The sequence below is a fragment of the Ctenopharyngodon idella genome, chromosome 14 (assembly GCF_019924925.1).
Source record: "Ctenopharyngodon idella isolate HZGC_01 chromosome 14, HZGC01, whole genome shotgun sequence".
NCBI lineage: Eukaryota > Metazoa > Chordata > Actinopteri > Cypriniformes > Xenocyprididae > Ctenopharyngodon > Ctenopharyngodon idella.
Genome location: NC_067233.1, coordinates 28,462,242 through 28,479,189, shown reverse-complemented (window position 1 = coordinate 28,479,189; position 16,948 = coordinate 28,462,242). Strand labels below are relative to the sequence as shown.

At 37.3% G+C, this 16,948-nt stretch overlaps 1 protein-coding gene across 2 annotated transcripts; it reads right to left on the bottom strand.

Annotated features, from left to right (window-relative positions):
- Positions 1-653: 653 nt before the first annotated feature.
- clcf1 (cardiotrophin-like cytokine factor 1) lies at positions 654-15,498 on the bottom strand. 2 transcript variants are annotated; one of them, XM_051860861.1, is made up of 3 exons: positions 15,078-15,498; positions 7,690-7,850; positions 654-3,786 (listed from the first exon to the last, which is right to left on the bottom strand). In XM_051860861.1, the coding sequence occupies exons 1-3, from the start codon at positions 15,091-15,093 to the stop codon at positions 2,827-2,829; spliced, it is 1,137 nt and encodes a 378-aa protein (XP_051716821.1). In that variant the 5' UTR covers positions 15,094-15,498; the 3' UTR covers positions 654-2,826. The 2 variants fall into 2 exon arrangements, with proteins under 2 accessions (XP_051716821.1, XP_051716822.1); XM_051860862.1 differs by lacking the exon at positions 15,078-15,498 and adding an exon at positions 5,137-5,328 and having other exon boundaries at positions 7,690-7,808.
- Positions 15,499-16,948: the final 1,450 nt, after the last annotated feature.

The following is a 16,948-nucleotide window of genomic DNA, read 5'->3' as shown; positions in this document are numbered from 1 at the left end:
GTGTGTGTACCTACTACCTATCTTTTTGGGGACAAATTTGTACCCTGAAATGAGCTAAACCTGACAAAATCTCCCGTTGGGGACATCCTTATTTGTAAAAATGGAATTAAAAAAGGTAAATAAAGTTTTTTTTATTGTAATTTAATTATAGAAAGTGTTGGGGTTAGTTTTTAGTATTTATAATGGTCACACTTTATATTAGGTGTCTTTAAAAACTATGTACTTGCATCAAAAAATAATAACCGTTAGGTACAATGTACTTATATTGCAAAACACTTGTGCTGCTATTGAGGTGGGACACAGGTAAGGTTGGGGACAGGTTTGGTGGTATGGGTTTAAGGGTTAGTGTAATAGTGTAATTATAAATGGGACCTCTTTAACTATTTAAAAACAATAGAAGTCTATGCAATGTTCCCATTTAGATAGTGAAGTTAACGCGTGTGTATGTGTGTGTGTGTCAGTAGGTGAGCGCTAGGGAAGAGGAGAGGCGTGAGAGAGAGATAGAGGGGAAGAGAGGGATGAGAGGATGTGGGATTACATGAAAGAACGGAGTGGTCATAAATTTCTCTCAGACAGACGAATAAAACTCCTGCTATCCTCCCAGTCCCTCTGGTTTTTCCTCAAGGGGTAACAGTACACACACACACCCAAAGTGTAGTCAGTAAAGGTCTTTTGTACTCTCTGCAAAAAAACATGTGACATCATACAGTCGTACCCCAGAGAAATAAATAGTATTAAATAAATATAACAGACATATACACACATACAGAAATCAATGTACAGACTGTACACAAACACTCATATTTATACACCCTCTCATCTGCATTATAACTTGCGTTGAAATCTCTTATCTGTAGAAAAAAAACTGTGGTGGTAACATGGTAAAAGAATGGTAATACTATAGTACTTTGATATATATTATGGGACTGTATGATTATCATATTTATATAGAGTGGCATTTATATTATATCCAAGGTACTTTACTTCAGAGAATTGAAGAATACTATGGTGCAGAAATTTCAGTTTACCATGGTAGTTTTTTTTTACATGGCATTTCATAGTACTGATTGCCATGAAACTATGTTCAAAAACAAATGCCATAGTACTTATATACCATGGAACATCTCCAAAAACATGTCGTATCATGGTACTTTTTTGTGCTCTTTTATATCACTGGAGTATCATGTAAATGCCATAGTATATTATTATATAACCTGGTATTTTCATGATACCCCAATGAACCTTCAAGAATACTGTTATCTTTTTAAAAAATGGGAATACTATATTACTGAACGATTACCATATTCACATACCATAATATTTTCATAGTACTCTGTATCTTTCCTACAAGAAATACCATGGTATTACCATTGTATACTTCCAGAAGACACAGTATTATCATGGTACCATGCCAAAACATAGTAATACTGTGATACTTTGATATATACCATGGTACTGAATTATTACCACATTCATGTAAAATAATATTTTCATACTACTCTATATCTTTCCTACAAGAAATACCATGGTATTACCATTGTATACTTCCAGAAGACACAGTATTATCATGGTACCATGCCAAAACATAGTAATACTGTGGTACTTTGATATATGCCATGGTACTGAATTTTTACCACATTCACGTACCATGGTATTTACAGAGTACTGCATGTTTCTACAAAAATTACCATGCTTTTCTCATTGTACATTTCTAGAAAACAGTATTACCAGTACCATGCCCAAAAAAGTTATAAAGCTTTTGAATAATATACTTTCATATGGGCTCTTTTCTGTTCGTACACAACATCTGAGCATCAGATTTGTGTGTTTGTTTCCAAATGTGTAGGTGTGTATTTGTGTGTGTCTGGAAAAAGATGAGTGAGTGTCAATGAGGCATTACTGACTCAGTTTGTGAGGCAGCAAAAAACTCTCCATTGTTTCTTTAGTTATGCCACATTTCCTCTACTTTTCCCATTGACCCTTTCACTACTGCATGACTCCAAACATGATTCACTTTCCTTCTGCTGAATCATGTCTCGCTCTCTCAATGAGCGCTCTCATCCTTTAGTGACGTACTGTCGGCTCTTTTCTGTTTGGTGATTTAGTGCAAAGCGTGACCATCTGAAGTCCTTAGATCTCCATCCATAGAGCATGAATCAATCTCTTACTGTTCCAAAACTTAGTGAGCTGCTCCCACAGGCAGCACTTTATTGCATCATATCCAAGCTCCTGACATGGATGCGTTTTGACCAAAATCAGGCAGCACTGCATCTATCCTTCGCAAATAAGACAATCCCAGAATGCATTGTTAAAAGCCTAGTGAAATAAATTAAACATGGTGGCTGAATCATTAGAAATCTTGATTAAAATATATGTATAATTCATTCAATGTCGAAAAGTATCAATAGTAACTGCCTGACTATTTTACCCAATATTCTTATTGGAGTGTCATGTTGTTAGCTTAGCAACAAGCTATCAACAAACTCTGTTGGAATCAGTTGCGAGTTGGATCTCCCATGTGGAGAACTATTTGTAGAGTGTTCCGGATCATTCATTTATTAGGTTTCATCCCTGTTCTGCCTTAAGGTGTGGAAACATTTACTGTTGTTCAGCAAATTTTTGTGGGTGAAATCCAGTCATTTCAATGGGAATCCATGCAATTGGGAATTTTGCATAAATGCAAAAGATTTCCCCATGCAGATTTTGGGTTTGAAAGTGACTTCTGTGTGAGCTGTGCTTCATACATTGCTACACTATTGTCCGAGAAATTTCTCTAATAGTTAGAAGTCAGTTCATTAGGTTTTAGGTCCGAGCGTTTGTTCTTTTTCAAGCTCGTAGCCGTTTCTTAAGTCTGGTGAAGTCTTTTGCGGATCTCCACAGCCAGCTCTGCAGTTCTCGCAGTACCCAAAATCCCTCAACTTTCCGTGAGAAGTCATTAGGGGCGGGATGTGATGACAGCACAGGGGCCGCCAGCAAAGTGTGAACCTCAGCGGCCGGCCCTCCGTACTGATAGAGGAGCGAGAGAGGAGAGAGACCAGAATTAGGAGACGGGATGGAACGGCTAGATCGACGAGGATGGAGGGATGGCAAGGAAAAGAGTAGGGGCTGCTTTCGGTATCCATCTCCAACTTTTAAAGTTGTGTAGTTCATGTTGTTGTTCAGTTTTAGCGTTTTCTCCTCTTCCATGCTTAGCAGTCTTCTCCTTTTTCCCCATCTCTCCATTCCTTCCTCCTTCTCTCCCTCCTCTTTGGCGACCCAACTCTCTCCTTCTTTTCTCCTCCCTCTCCTCCCCCTCTCCCTCTCTCTGTCCCGCTTGAGATCCGCCCGAGTTGTTCCCTCTCTCACACCCGAGGCGGTCTGAGCGCCTTTGTTTCGAGGCACGTAACTCCGTAGAGGGGCGGGGCTGTTCTCGCTCACGCCCTGAAACTGTGACGACATGGGTGGGGCGTATCCTTGAGCGGCCGTGGCGTAACCTGTGGAGGGTGGTAGGTTGGTGTAGCCCAGGGCATTCATCAGGCCGGATATTGAGCCGAGTAACCCGCTGAGGCCGGAGCAGAAGTGTAGGAGAGAGCTCTGTAGGTACGGACACAGGGTGGAGCGCGCCAGATCCCTCACAGCACACAGAAGAATGCTGTATGCACGCTGGTTCTGTGCCAGACGGGCACCGTTCTCCAACCCGCGCCACAAGTCCACACGTGTAGCTGCACTGGGCACGGACAGAGAGGAGCTGTTGGGACGTGGAGGAGAGAAGCCGGGATCACTAAATGGAGGCCCAAGATAAGACAGCTGAGGACCAGAGATGAGGAGAGATGTTAGAAAACAATTACACTGATTCTGTAGCGTTTTTTATTCTGTAAGACCAAGGCACTTAAAGACCCCATGATATCAAAATTGTGAAAAAAATAAATAAAAGTACTTTATTGGCATTGATGGTTCCATGAGGAACATTTAACACATTTTCCATGGCACAAAATGTTATTTATAGTGGAAAAAATGTTCTTTAGATTATTGAAATATGATTCACTCCAAGAAAAAAAAAGGTTCTTTTAAGAACTGATCACTAAAAGGTTCTTTAGGGAACCCAAAATGTTCTTCCTATTTTGGAACCTATATTTTTAAGAGTGTGTACACCTAAAAAATGACTAAATAAACAAAAATATTGATGACACATATTGAATGCCAGGGTTTATACAATTTTTTTTCTAGTAAAATGCTCTCTAGTCTGTGAATGTTCTCTTAAATATTAAATACTATCTAGTTCTGACTAGAAAGTAGCCACTCACTGGATGTTGGTTGTTTGTTTTTGGTTTAGTTGGCATGCTTGTTGGCCAAAAATGAATATTCTGTAATACAAAAACTGTTTGGTTACCAACATTCTTCAAAATATCTTCTTTTATGTTCCGCAGACGAAAGAAAGTCAAGATTTGGAACAACATGAGGGCGAGTAAATGATGATAGAATATTAATTTTTGGATGAACTATCTCTTTAAAGTTGCGAAGAAATGGATGTAGTGACAAATCTTTTCTTCTGTACTGTGACATACATCTGAATGAAATAGAATATTGAAGAAAAAAATGTTGGCTGTGTACTTGGTTCAATGCATCGGTTGTTCACTGGATTTTGAGATTTGGTTGTTACACTCAAAAGTGGAAGCAGGTGATTGTGAGCTTGCAGGGGCGGGTTAAAAGGGGTCCTTGATTATGATTTTACTTTTTTTAACTTTAGTTAGTGTGTAATGTTGCTGTTTGAGAATAAACAACATCTGCAAAGTTGTGACGCTCAAAGTTCAATGCAAAGGGAGATATTTTCTTTTACAGAAATCGCTTTTTTAAGGACTACAACAAACTCTGAACAAACAGGACTACAACGAGATTCTTCCCGGGTTGGTGACATCACAAACCCTAAGATTTACATAAACCCTGCCCCCGGGAACACGCAACAAAGGTGGTGAGGCCATGTTGGGCTACTTTAGCGAAGAGGAAGAGTTGTTGTTGCCATGGTGTCATTTTACGCCGGACTGCTTCACAAATGAAGGTTAGTTCAACAATGGATTTGCACAAAAGATTAACATGACAGCACATATAGTCGATGAGTTGAATCAACTCCACAGCAACTATATAAATTTATCCACTGACCATTTAGAAATGTCCAGTTGCATTCTAAAAGTTGTAACTTCTTCCTGAGTCTCTCCATCAGTGTCCAACTCCGGTTTGAATAATGTAAGGCAGAACGCCGTTACTGACAATCGTCATTTTGGCTGCGTGAGATTCTCCAGCTTTGTTGTTGTTGAGCAACCGAAGTACGAGCTGTTAAAGCTCCGCCCTCTTCTGGAAAGGGGACCAGGAGCAGCAATTCATTTGCATTTAAAGGGACACACACAAAAACGGAGTGTTTTTGCTCACACCCAAATAGGGGCAAATTTGACAAGCTATAATAAATGATCTGTGGGGTATTTTGAGCTGAAACTTCACAGACATATTCTGGGGACACCAGAGACTTATATTACAGCTTGTTAAAAGGGGCATAATAGGTCCCCTTTAAGCGACTAAATGATGAGGAGAAGTCCTGCAGTTGTCAGCAGAGAGAAGTCTTTTATTTCACCAGAAGATATTTATGACATGGATAAAATTTGTCAAATTTAAAAAAGAAAAAAAGAAAAAAAAAGAAACATGCACGGACATAAAGATCTATAATATGCATTAAGAAAATAGTGTGAATTTAAATTTCATGCTGCTTTTACACCGCATTCCAAATTATTATGCAAGTGACATATCAGTAAGATTTCAGTACAATAAACATTCAGATTTTAGTTCTTCTGAGAAAATGTTTATTTATTTATTTATCCATGTCTTTTTAGATAACTGGTATCAATCTCAGACAAAATAATTTGCCAGGTCTATGGAAACTCTACTTAAAGGCTGTTGCACATTATTAAGCAAGTCACAGTTCTCATGCAATATGGTGATGAAGAAAGATCTTTCTGAAGATGAAAAGCATGAAATGGTGCAATGTTGTGCAAAAGGCATGAAAACAACTAATATTGTGTGAAAACTGAATGGAGATTATCAAATTATCATAAGATTTGTGAGTGATTTAGAGCACAGCAGAACTTGGTCAGATAAAGGCTTATTAATGAAAGCTCCTGTCAAAAAAATTATTTGTATTAAAAGAGCGGCTATAAAAAAAGCCAGTGTTGAGCAGCAAACAGGTATTTGAAGCTGCTGGTATCTCTGGAGTCTCAAGAAGATCTCCATGCAGGCTGGCAGTTGTGCGTAAAGATGCATTTCAGCCACTCCAAACCAAAGCTCACAAAGAGAAACATTTGGGTTTAGAAATACATGAAGACTCATTTTTAAATAGTTTTATTCACTGACGAATGCCGTACTACAATGGATGGTCTAAATGGATGGATTTCTGGATGGTTAGTGAATGGCCACCACATTCCAACAAGACTGTGACGTCAGCAGGGAGCTGGCGGGTGATGATTTGAGCTGGAATATTGGGAAGTGAGATGGAAGGTCCCTTTAGGGTCTCTGAGGGTATTAAAATGACTTTTCCAAGATATGTGGAGTTCATAACTGGCCATTTTCAGCTATGGTATAAAAAGGAGGATAGTGCCTTCTGAAATACAATGCACTATGCACTATCCCATGCTGCAAAAAAAAAAAAAAAAAAAAAACACAGCAATAAAACTGTTTGAAAATGTATTTCTACACCCACTGTAAATGTTTCTCTTTGTGAGGTTTGGTTAGTGGTGGCTAAAATGCATCTTTACACACAACTGCCAGCCTGCATGGAGAGCTTCTTCAGACTCCAGAGACACCAGAAGCTTCAAATACCTGTTTGCTGCTCAACACTGGCTTTTTAATATAGCCGCCCTTTTAATACAATTAATTTTTTTTGACAGGAACCTTCCCTAATAAGCCTTTATCTGACCAAGTTCTGCTGTGCTCTAAATCACTCACAAATCTTATGATAATTTGATAATCTCCATTCAGTTTTCACACAATATTAGTTGTTTTCATGCCTTTTGCATAACATTGGACCATTTCATGCTTTTCATCTTCAGAAAGATCTTTCTTCCTCCCCATATTGCATGAGAACTGTGACTTGCTTAATAATGTGGAACAGCCTCTAAGTAGGGTTTCCATAGACCTGGCAAATTATTTATATCTGAGATTGATACCAGTTATCTAAAAAGACATGGATAAATAAACAAACAAACATTTTCTTAGAAGAACTAAAATCTGAATGTTTATTGTACTGAAATCTTACTGATATGTCACTAGCATAATAATTTGGAACGCGGTGTAAGTTACCCAAAGGATATTGACTAGTTAATATGAAAAGGACAAGCCTTGATGTGTCCCACCCCAACTTCCTGTTTCAATAACAAGTAAACATAAACACAGTACACAAAACTGCTATCAAACCATTTAATGGGGTCTTTATACACCATTACCTGGCAAATGTTAGAAAAGTTACAAGACACTAGAAACAGCTAATTATAAAACTAAAGCATGAATCACAATACAGTCAGGGAAAGGGGAAAGAGATAATAATACAAAGAGTGAGTGAGGGGGAGAGGATCCACAGGAAAACATCTATAAACAAATACGTCACATTCATCGTCACACACTGGTAACACATACACACAGAAGCGCACACACAAACAGATTGTGACTCACGTAGGTGTCTCTGATCTCCTTCAGCTGGTGGTCCAGGTATTTGGTTAGCTCATATGTTCTCTCTATCGAGCTCCTCTCATTGGACAGAATGAGTGTGCGGTCCAGCGCCTGACCACACCCCAACGCAGCAGCCAAAAACAGCAGCACAGCAACGTGAGCAACTGAAATAGAAAGCAGTGAAAACTGGGATTTAAGTCCAGCGAAAATGCACAAATGACAATATAATGTCCAATTCTCTTGTTTGGTTCCTTTTTGCCATTTAATTTTGTAAAAATGCTTTAATAAGTGTGTTAATTCTCAAATAACACTGTGATATTGTTTGAGGAATAACACCAAGCAGAGAAAATCTGTCTGTAATCAGCTCTGAATAAATGTTTGGTTTATAAGAGTTCACAGAGATTATGGTTTGTCATTTTTGCAATATAGTGGTTTTAACTGTAATTCTTTTGAGGTACTCAAAATTAAACAGTTAGTTTTATGTTATACTTTGATTATAGAGATTACAATTTCATGTGGATATGTCTGGCACTGCTTCTGCTACTGGTCTCTGGTAGAGTTTGTTTGTAGAGAGAGAGAAGTTCTGCACAGGATTATTAAAGGGATTTATGTTCATATGAAGCGGGCCATGAAATAAATTTTACATGCAGTATATTATACCGATATGTTTTCATATATCTTTACTGCTAAAATGAACCTTACTGCAATATTTTGCAATAAAGTCAACATGAAATGAAAATTCACCCTGGCATGTTATTGATCTTATCGTGAGCGATTCATCCATGCATATGTTTCTTTTTGTCTTTTTTGACCTTGTAATTTTTAAAGAAAAAGTCATAACTCAATCTTCCGGTGAGTCCCTGCCCTACAATTTATTTTTTTCATCAATTCATTTTAATTGGATGCATGTCACTATACAGAAGAAAAGATCTGTCGCTACTTCTGTTTTTTAATGAGATCAATTTACAGTGGCCAAACATATTTAAACACATAAGCCATACTTAACATTTCCCGAAAGTAATCACTTAAATAATAAAAATTGGCATTTGCAGTTAAATAACACACTTAAAAATAAAAGTTCCAAGAGGTTTTTTTTTGCAGCAATGCCATTTAGAAGAACCATTTTTTTCTTATGTGAAGAGCATTTAAAAATCTAAAGAACACTTTCCTATTATAAAGAACCTTTTGTTAAAGGAACACTCCATTTTTTTTGAAAATAGGCTCATTTTCCAAAACGTGTATCATGTATCGTGCGTAATATCATTGCGCCTGCTGCACCCATGGTACGGCAGCAAAGTTCCTTGATTATTACGCCGGAATGACAGTATAGTTCCTAGCCATATCGGCTTAGAAAATCGCAACTTTCCGTTTTCCGTCGGTCTTAGTACATGATATAACTACAGAAGAGTCCAGTTTTAAATAGGAAAAATATCGAAACTCTTTGGTCATTTTTGAGCGAGATGCTAACGGTCTAATCAGATTCAATGAACTATGCTAAGCTATGCTAAAAGTGGTACCGCCAGACCCGGAGATCGGCTGAATGGATTCGAAAACGGTAAAACTCAACTGTTCAACTCTAGGGGAGTTGGAAAATGAGCCTATTTTCAAAAAAAGTGGAGTGTTCCTTTAAAGGTTCTTCATGGAACCATCAATGCCAATAAAGAACCATTACTTTTTAAAGGGCCATTCAAACAGAACACGTTTTTTCATTCCATTGAGCTACTTTTCCATTGTTTTTCAATGTAAACATGCACTATGGATGTGTTTAACTATTGTATGCAATACCAGTCAGTTCAAATATACGCAAATTTTCACACATAAACAACAAATCGGCGACACATTTGCACGTTGATTATGTGTTGATTACGTGTGAAAATTTGTGAATATTTGAACCGACTGGCATTCCATAAAATTTCGCTCGCATCTCGCATCTTTTGCAGCGTCTCGCACATAAACACGGCATTCTAAAAATGCGGCGCACAAGTTCAACTTTTTAAAAAAACTTGTCTCTAGACCTTGCTCTTTTTTCGCTGACCTGTGTTTTACAGCAAAAACGTGTTCTGTGTGAACCAGCCCTAAAAGAGTGTGTTAGGGCGCTTGTTAGAGATTTTCTCAGAGCTAACTTAACTTTTCTGAGCGATTTTTGCAATGACTTTTAAACATCACATGAACTAGCAACATAATTCTATAACATTTGTCAAACAGAAAGTGCCAATACATTTAGTCATCATTTTTAACCATATATCTCTAGTTTTATCATTTGACAAATAGCATAGTACTTTTTCTTAGCTCAGGGGTGTGAGTGTGTGTGGTCCTCTACTCTGGGACATGTTTTTGTTTTGGAGTGTGTGTTTGCAGGTTTCTGTTTTGGATTATGTGTATATACATGCCTGTACACAGACCAGTGCATTTGTTACATTTGGTATTGTGCGTGAGTGTGTGTAAGTGTGCCCATCCAGAGACCCTTTCAGACCCATGTCTTCAGAAATCACGCTGGGAAAATGGCAGCAAATGAGAATGAACCTCGAACTTCGAAAAGGGTCACACAGTGCTCCTATTATGTGTGTATGCGAGCCTCAGGGAGTCATCCGGCACAAACACATCTCACCCAGTGTCTCTGTTCTTTTTCTTTTTTGTGTCAAGCATTCAGAGGAACATGGCAGAGATGTGTAATTACTTGTTTGAGGCATTGTGTTTTCAACAGGTGTGAAATATGTGCACCTCCTCCCCTTTGCTTTTCCCTTTTATCTTTGTTCGTCTCCTCTTCTTGAACCCCCCATCATCCTCATGTCCATTTTTCTCTCAATTCTTTCAGCTCTCTTCATCACGATCACACGTTTTTCTCGCTGTCACACATTGTTTCTCTCTCCTTCCCTTCATATTCCCCCTGTCAACTTCTCCAGGTTTTTTTTTTTTTTTTACTTCTCACACACGCCTATGTTTCCTCCCCTTCTTTAAAGTGGCTTATCTCTTTTTTGCCCTCGGCCAAAATAACAACAGCTTATTAACCTCGATTAGCCTTGCCAGTTTTTCTTTTCAACTCTGTTCCTCTCTTTTTTTCCTCTCCCCTTCATTCTCCTCTAATTCACTCATTCTCCCTCAAGAGAGAAGAATTCTCATGAAACGCTCATCTAAAACGCTACCTGAAACACACACACACACACACACACACACACACACTCCTGACACACCTTTTCCTCAACCCAAGGTCACAATAATAGTCAAAGTCTTTCAGATAGATAAGTAACTGGGAGTGGAAGAGTTCAGCACTGCATCTCATATGGACCCAAAATCCTGATCCAACAAAATCGGCTTATTGAAAACATCGGATATCGAATGATGTTTCTCTGTGTTATAGTAAAAATCTTCCATTAAAATCTTATAAACACTGACTGACATCTTATTCTTATTATAATTGTCTTTTGTTCCAACGAATAACTGGATAAGTGTATTTTATTGCTCCAAGGTTTCTCTTTCAGAGCTCTGGAGACTTAGTGGAATTCTCTATGATGTTTTTAAAGCATTAACATTGACTCAAATGTTTCTACTATTATATTTCCTAGGAGAAATAGTATTGACAATTGTTAACATACAATAAATAAAGGTTCTTTATTGACTTCGATGCTTCCATGAAGAACCTATAACATCCAATGAAACTTTCCATAGCACAAAAGCTTTTTTATAGTGGAAAATAGTTCTTTAGGTTTTTAAAATGTTCTTTTAAATACAGAACTGTGATCTGAAAGGTTCTTTGGAGAACCAAAAATAGGCATTCTACGGCATTCCTTTTTGGAACCTTTATTTTTAAACTTTATCTTTAAAATAATGTCAATTTATGATCTCTGAAGAATTTGATGAGTTTATATGATTTCTAAATTTTGATCGCAGGCTATCTTGGCTTTGAGTTCTCTTCTAAAACTTTCACAGATGAATCTAAGACATATGTGATTACAAAGGTCTTTTTCTCTCAGGAGATAAAACTGTGATAGTGGAGAGATCTTGTTTTCTTCTTTCCTACGAAAGTAAAGGCGCCACATAACGTCATTATTATGATATCCATAATTCTAAAGAAAACATGAGTGGGATTTGCAGTACAAAAGTTATTTGATGATTACCACCGGGCAGAAATTGTACTTCTGATTGCTTAGAAAAGCAACATCACACATCTCCTCAACAATCAGCATTATATTCACAGTGTTTATTTCTTAGGGTTACTATCCATACATTTTAGCAATAATAATGGAGATGTTTCTTAGCAAACGCAATTTGTGAACTGCTGTTTTTCTCATGGCATAGTAGATATTATCGAGAATCACATGAAGAATGTTCTTCTCTCTTATTGCTTATTTGGATGTAAGCACAACAGCTCCAAAACAAAGCACTGGCATATTTACATAACCCCTGAAACAAATCCCCCGCGACTTTATTGAATAACCACGGCTTTCATTAGGACAGATCTGTGTGTGTGTGTGTGTGTGTGTGCATGTGTGTGTCTTTGCATATAGCCTACAGCTGGCAGCAATGATATTATGTCAAATCGGTATATCAGTCAGTTGCGCTGTCTTTCTCTCTGTCTCACACACATGCACACGTAGCCTTTCGCCTTCCATCTTCTGACTGATTTGTTGCCTCTGTGTTAACACTAAACAGACGAGTCTTGGAGGCTCCAGTCAACAATACCAAGAATTCAGCATTATGGTGCAATATCATAAAACAAGTTCCCTCCTATCACATCATATAAAGTTATATTGCCCATATGATGGGCTGGTCAGTTCAGTGCACAAAGAGGCTAGTCTTTCATATTCATGAGTGAGTGTGTGTGTGTGTTTGTGGAGGGGGTCAGGGTCATGTTGTGTGTCTGTGTACAGTTAAAGTAGAGATTTATGTGCAGTCTGCACTCAATCAAATGTGCATTCCTTCACTGACTAGACACACACACACACACACACACACTAACATGCAGGGCATTCAGATGGATGTTAGAATATAAATGCATCTTGCATACATGATGGACGTCTAGCAATTGTTTCTAGATATATCAAACCAGGTTTCATTCTCTCATTCTCACACTTGCTCTCTGTGATCTCTACAAGGGGACATACACTTCTCAATCTCCCCGTGGATACTTTTGGATAGTTTGAAATTTAAATTGATGGAAGTTGGCCTGAAACGTTGTCGGCTTTGCCAAGGACCTTGAGAACAAGGCAGGAATGGACAATAAAACCTGCGTTAAGAAAAACCCTAACTTTTTCCTTTGCACTTTCCTCACACGTTCTCCATCTCTGATCTTTTTTCTCATGCTTTTTTTTTTTTTTTTTTGTCCAGTCCAATTCCGGTGCACTATATCTCTACCTCTGTAATTACCTTTCTTTTTTCTCTCTTGCTTTTTTTAATTATCTCTTCCCTCCCCCCTCGCCATTTCCCCATCTCGGTGACTCAAGTTTCTCATTTAACGTCACCCAAAATGACTCGCTCTTGAAAATAAATATAACAAAATGAAGAGCAACTATCTGCACGTCAAATCTAGAAGATCAAATATGGAAATCAAACAGTTTGAGTTGGAAAGAAAGAAAGAAAGAAAGAAAGAAGTGGGAGAGAGAGAAAGGGGCTTGGTGAAGCGAGGGGCCATGTTAATTTGGGAAAAATGTAAACAGCATGTGTAACTGTTCAAACCGTGACCAACTCATTTTATATCATTCCCCTGTGCTCGCTCTCTCCTTTTTCTTTTAGAGGGAATCTGGGCTGCGTTAACCCTCTTTCCTTTCCTCCATCACTCCATCTCTCTCTTTCTCCTTAAGCCCTGCACTTCCTGAAGCTCTTCATCCCTCTGCTTCGCTTATACTCTCTCTCTCTCTCTCTCTCTCCTCCCCAAAACCCGGCTGTCTTGTCCGCATCTTTGCGTGGATTAAAATGCAAATGCATGGGGCGCTGTGACATGTTAATGGTTTGGGGCTTTTTTTTCTGAAACCATCTGTGTGAGTTTGACTGTATTTGGCAGTTTGGGCTGTGTGTGATAGATGCATGTGTATATGCATGTAGGGCAAGTGTGCATGTGGGACAAAATGAACTGTAACACAGAAAAAGAGAATGTGTGTGTGTGAGCGTGACAGACTGCTCTGCTGCTTTGTTCAGGCGTAAATCGCATCATTTCGTCACACACTCTTCCTACTTTTCACAGGCTCCCTGAAGACAGGTGGTATGTATGTGTGTGGGTTTGTGTGTTTAGACCCTGACTAACATGAATCATGTACTTTCTCATATCAGTGTCGGTTAACAAGACAGGGGTGAGCTTGCCCTATGAACCACATGCACTTGAGAACAAGAATAGAAGCATAACTAGTCTTAGTATGTGCGTGTGCACAGGTTTGGCTATGCATGTGGGGAACAGAGTTATGAAAATGCCTTCACAAATGTAGTTAAACATGACAAAAATCTTTGTCATTCTAATTCAAAGGCTCCTAAATGCTTTAAATCTTCCAACAGGTTTGTGTGAGAGTTTGTGTTAGGGCTTGGGGTTTAGAAACAACATCACCTCTCACTAGTGAAATCAGCATGTTTTTGAGTTTAATCCTGATATTTTTGGAAATACTTTTTAATAGTCTGTTATAAAAAGTCATTGTGGTGTGAAAAACAACTTTTTGTTTCCTTAAAATAACTACTTTTTAAAAAATAATTGTCTTATAGTTATTACAACAACCCATTCTCTATATTAATTTCTTTAATATATATTCACATTCTTCTTTATCATGTTATATGTTCAGTGAAATTGACAAGAAATTAGATTGCTTTACTCATTTTACAACACTCTTGTTTAGTGTTAGGCCTATAATTTTAATCTGAAAACACACGTATTATACACGTGTTCACGGCACCTTCAAGTTAGACCGATTTAACACATGCAAATAAACATAACTGACCTTTAGAGCAACAAATTAATCGATAATTTTACATGAAAAGCAAAGTTATTCCCGAGCTAAACACGTTTCGTTAGCTTAAACGAAATTCACTTATTTTGCTACACTGACTGCTTAGGCCTCTCAAACTCAAAGGCAGACTTTCAGGGAATCAATCTTTGATATATTTGAGAGCTTTAGAAACAGTTTTAAGAATAGAAAATAGTATCACATGCGCTAGAAAACTAAAGATTCATTCACTCTGTTTTCTCCTTCTGGCTAACAAATTTAGTTTAGCCTACACATAGGCTGCACACACACACACACACACACACACACAAAAACTATTGTGGACTAAAGGTTCCTAAAGCAACAAACAATTAGCTTATATTTATATAATTATATTTAATAATTATCTAATAATAATTATAATAATAATAATTAATTGTCAGTTAACCAAAATTAGTAACTGAAAAGCCAAAGTCGCTTATCACTTACCTTTCCAGCGATGCATTTTAATTGGACCAAATCCTCTATTTCCGTTCTGATCCGTTTATTCTTTTTGAGGTTTTGAAAGAGTTTTTGATTAAATAAAATGAAGCCCGTTATTTTCGTGCGCTGCCCGGTGATTTATTATAAACTCTCCCAAAGCTTTTTTCCTGTAGTATTAGTCTGCGTGTGCGCTATATAAAAATAAAAATATATAGGAAAATACCTGTCGTGTGAATGTAAAAAAAAAAGTAAATAAATGCAGTAAATAAAGTCTCTCGAGCAGAATGTGAGCGTGTTGAGTGATTGACAGCTAGTGGGTGACCGACCGCGCGCGCGTGCTCTGATATCCAGGTAAGTGTCGATGAAACTCACTGACTGACTGACTGACTGAAGTGATTTTATACACATGCCTGAGAGAAAGTTCTGTCCCCCTCTCCTCCTTCCCCAGTCCCTTTCTCCTCCTCCTCCTCCTCTTCTCTTTAGTGATTCACTGTTGATTCATCTTCTCTGAAGTGAAGGACCCTGCCACGAGACTCCGAAACCACAAAGCTGGGAGGAATTACACTTCTGACAGATATTTCATAATTCGTCAATTTATTTTCTCACCAACAACATAGCCTATGTTTTTTTTTTCTTTCGGATTTGGTGACTCAATTATAATTTGGCATTGAGTAATTCATTCAGAAAGGGCAGTGTTTAGACTGGTGTATTTTCTGACCTAGTATCTTGCTTTATGTGTCATGCCTCTGGTATTACCTTTATTGACAGTGAGATTATGATTTGAAGTGTGTTTGTGTACATGCGTGGGTTATTTCAGAGGTGTGTAAGTGGCGCTGGTGAGAGGATAAGTGGCCTACTTCAATTCAAGCATGACATTTAAAAAAGAACAGTACGAGATTAGCCCTGTGATTATCGCATAACACAGTATTGTTGTGAGCCGGTGATGTTTGACTGATTTGCCGTCACCTGATGTTAGATGTGATGATTCGTGATGCTGCTGGCGTCCTCTGCTGTTTAACACTGGTATCTTACACCATCTTTCATCTGAATAATGAAAATACACGGACAAAATTGCGTAGAAACGATTATTTTATCTTTAACTGTAGCTATATTGTTATTATAGCTTATAAACACATTTTATTATAAGCAGAAGCTAAAATAAATGTTAAAATCAAAAAGTCAGGTTTATTGTAGCCTTTTTTTCTTTTCTTTTTTTGCAGGTTGTTTCAACCCACGTTTGGGTCAAGTATGGACAAACCCAACCGTTGAGTTTAAAAATGTAATTTAAAATTTTAAACCAACGTTTGGGTTTGTCTATATTTGACCCAACCATGGGTTGAAACAATCCAGCATTTTTAGAGTGAAGAAAACCAAACGAATGCAGACTTTATTTTAATATTCAAGTAGGTTATTATTATTATTATCATCATTATTTGATGTTTATATTAATTTAATTTAATTAAGCAATTTTTATTATTTTATATTAATAATGCCACTTTAATATTAAACATGTTTTTTTTTTTTAGTTTTTAAACATTTTAAACATTTTTATTTTGTTCAGTTACAATCATATGTATGCAGAATTAATTCTCTTTTATAACCATATTTAAATGTATTTATAATTTTTAAATAAAAATGTAATTTAATGTCCTTTTTCAGTATAAGGTATAGACTGTTGCAATAGTTATTTAAGCAAACCAAAAAGCTAGTCAATTAATAATTTTGAAATTAAATTTGAAACTTGTATAGTTTGTTTTTGTTGTTTTCTGAAAAAAGACACCGATAATAATAATAATAAAAATTACTACCGTTGAAATGTTGACATTTTTTTTTTTTTTTTTTTACAGGAAACTCTTCTTAAAAAATATTCTGAAAAT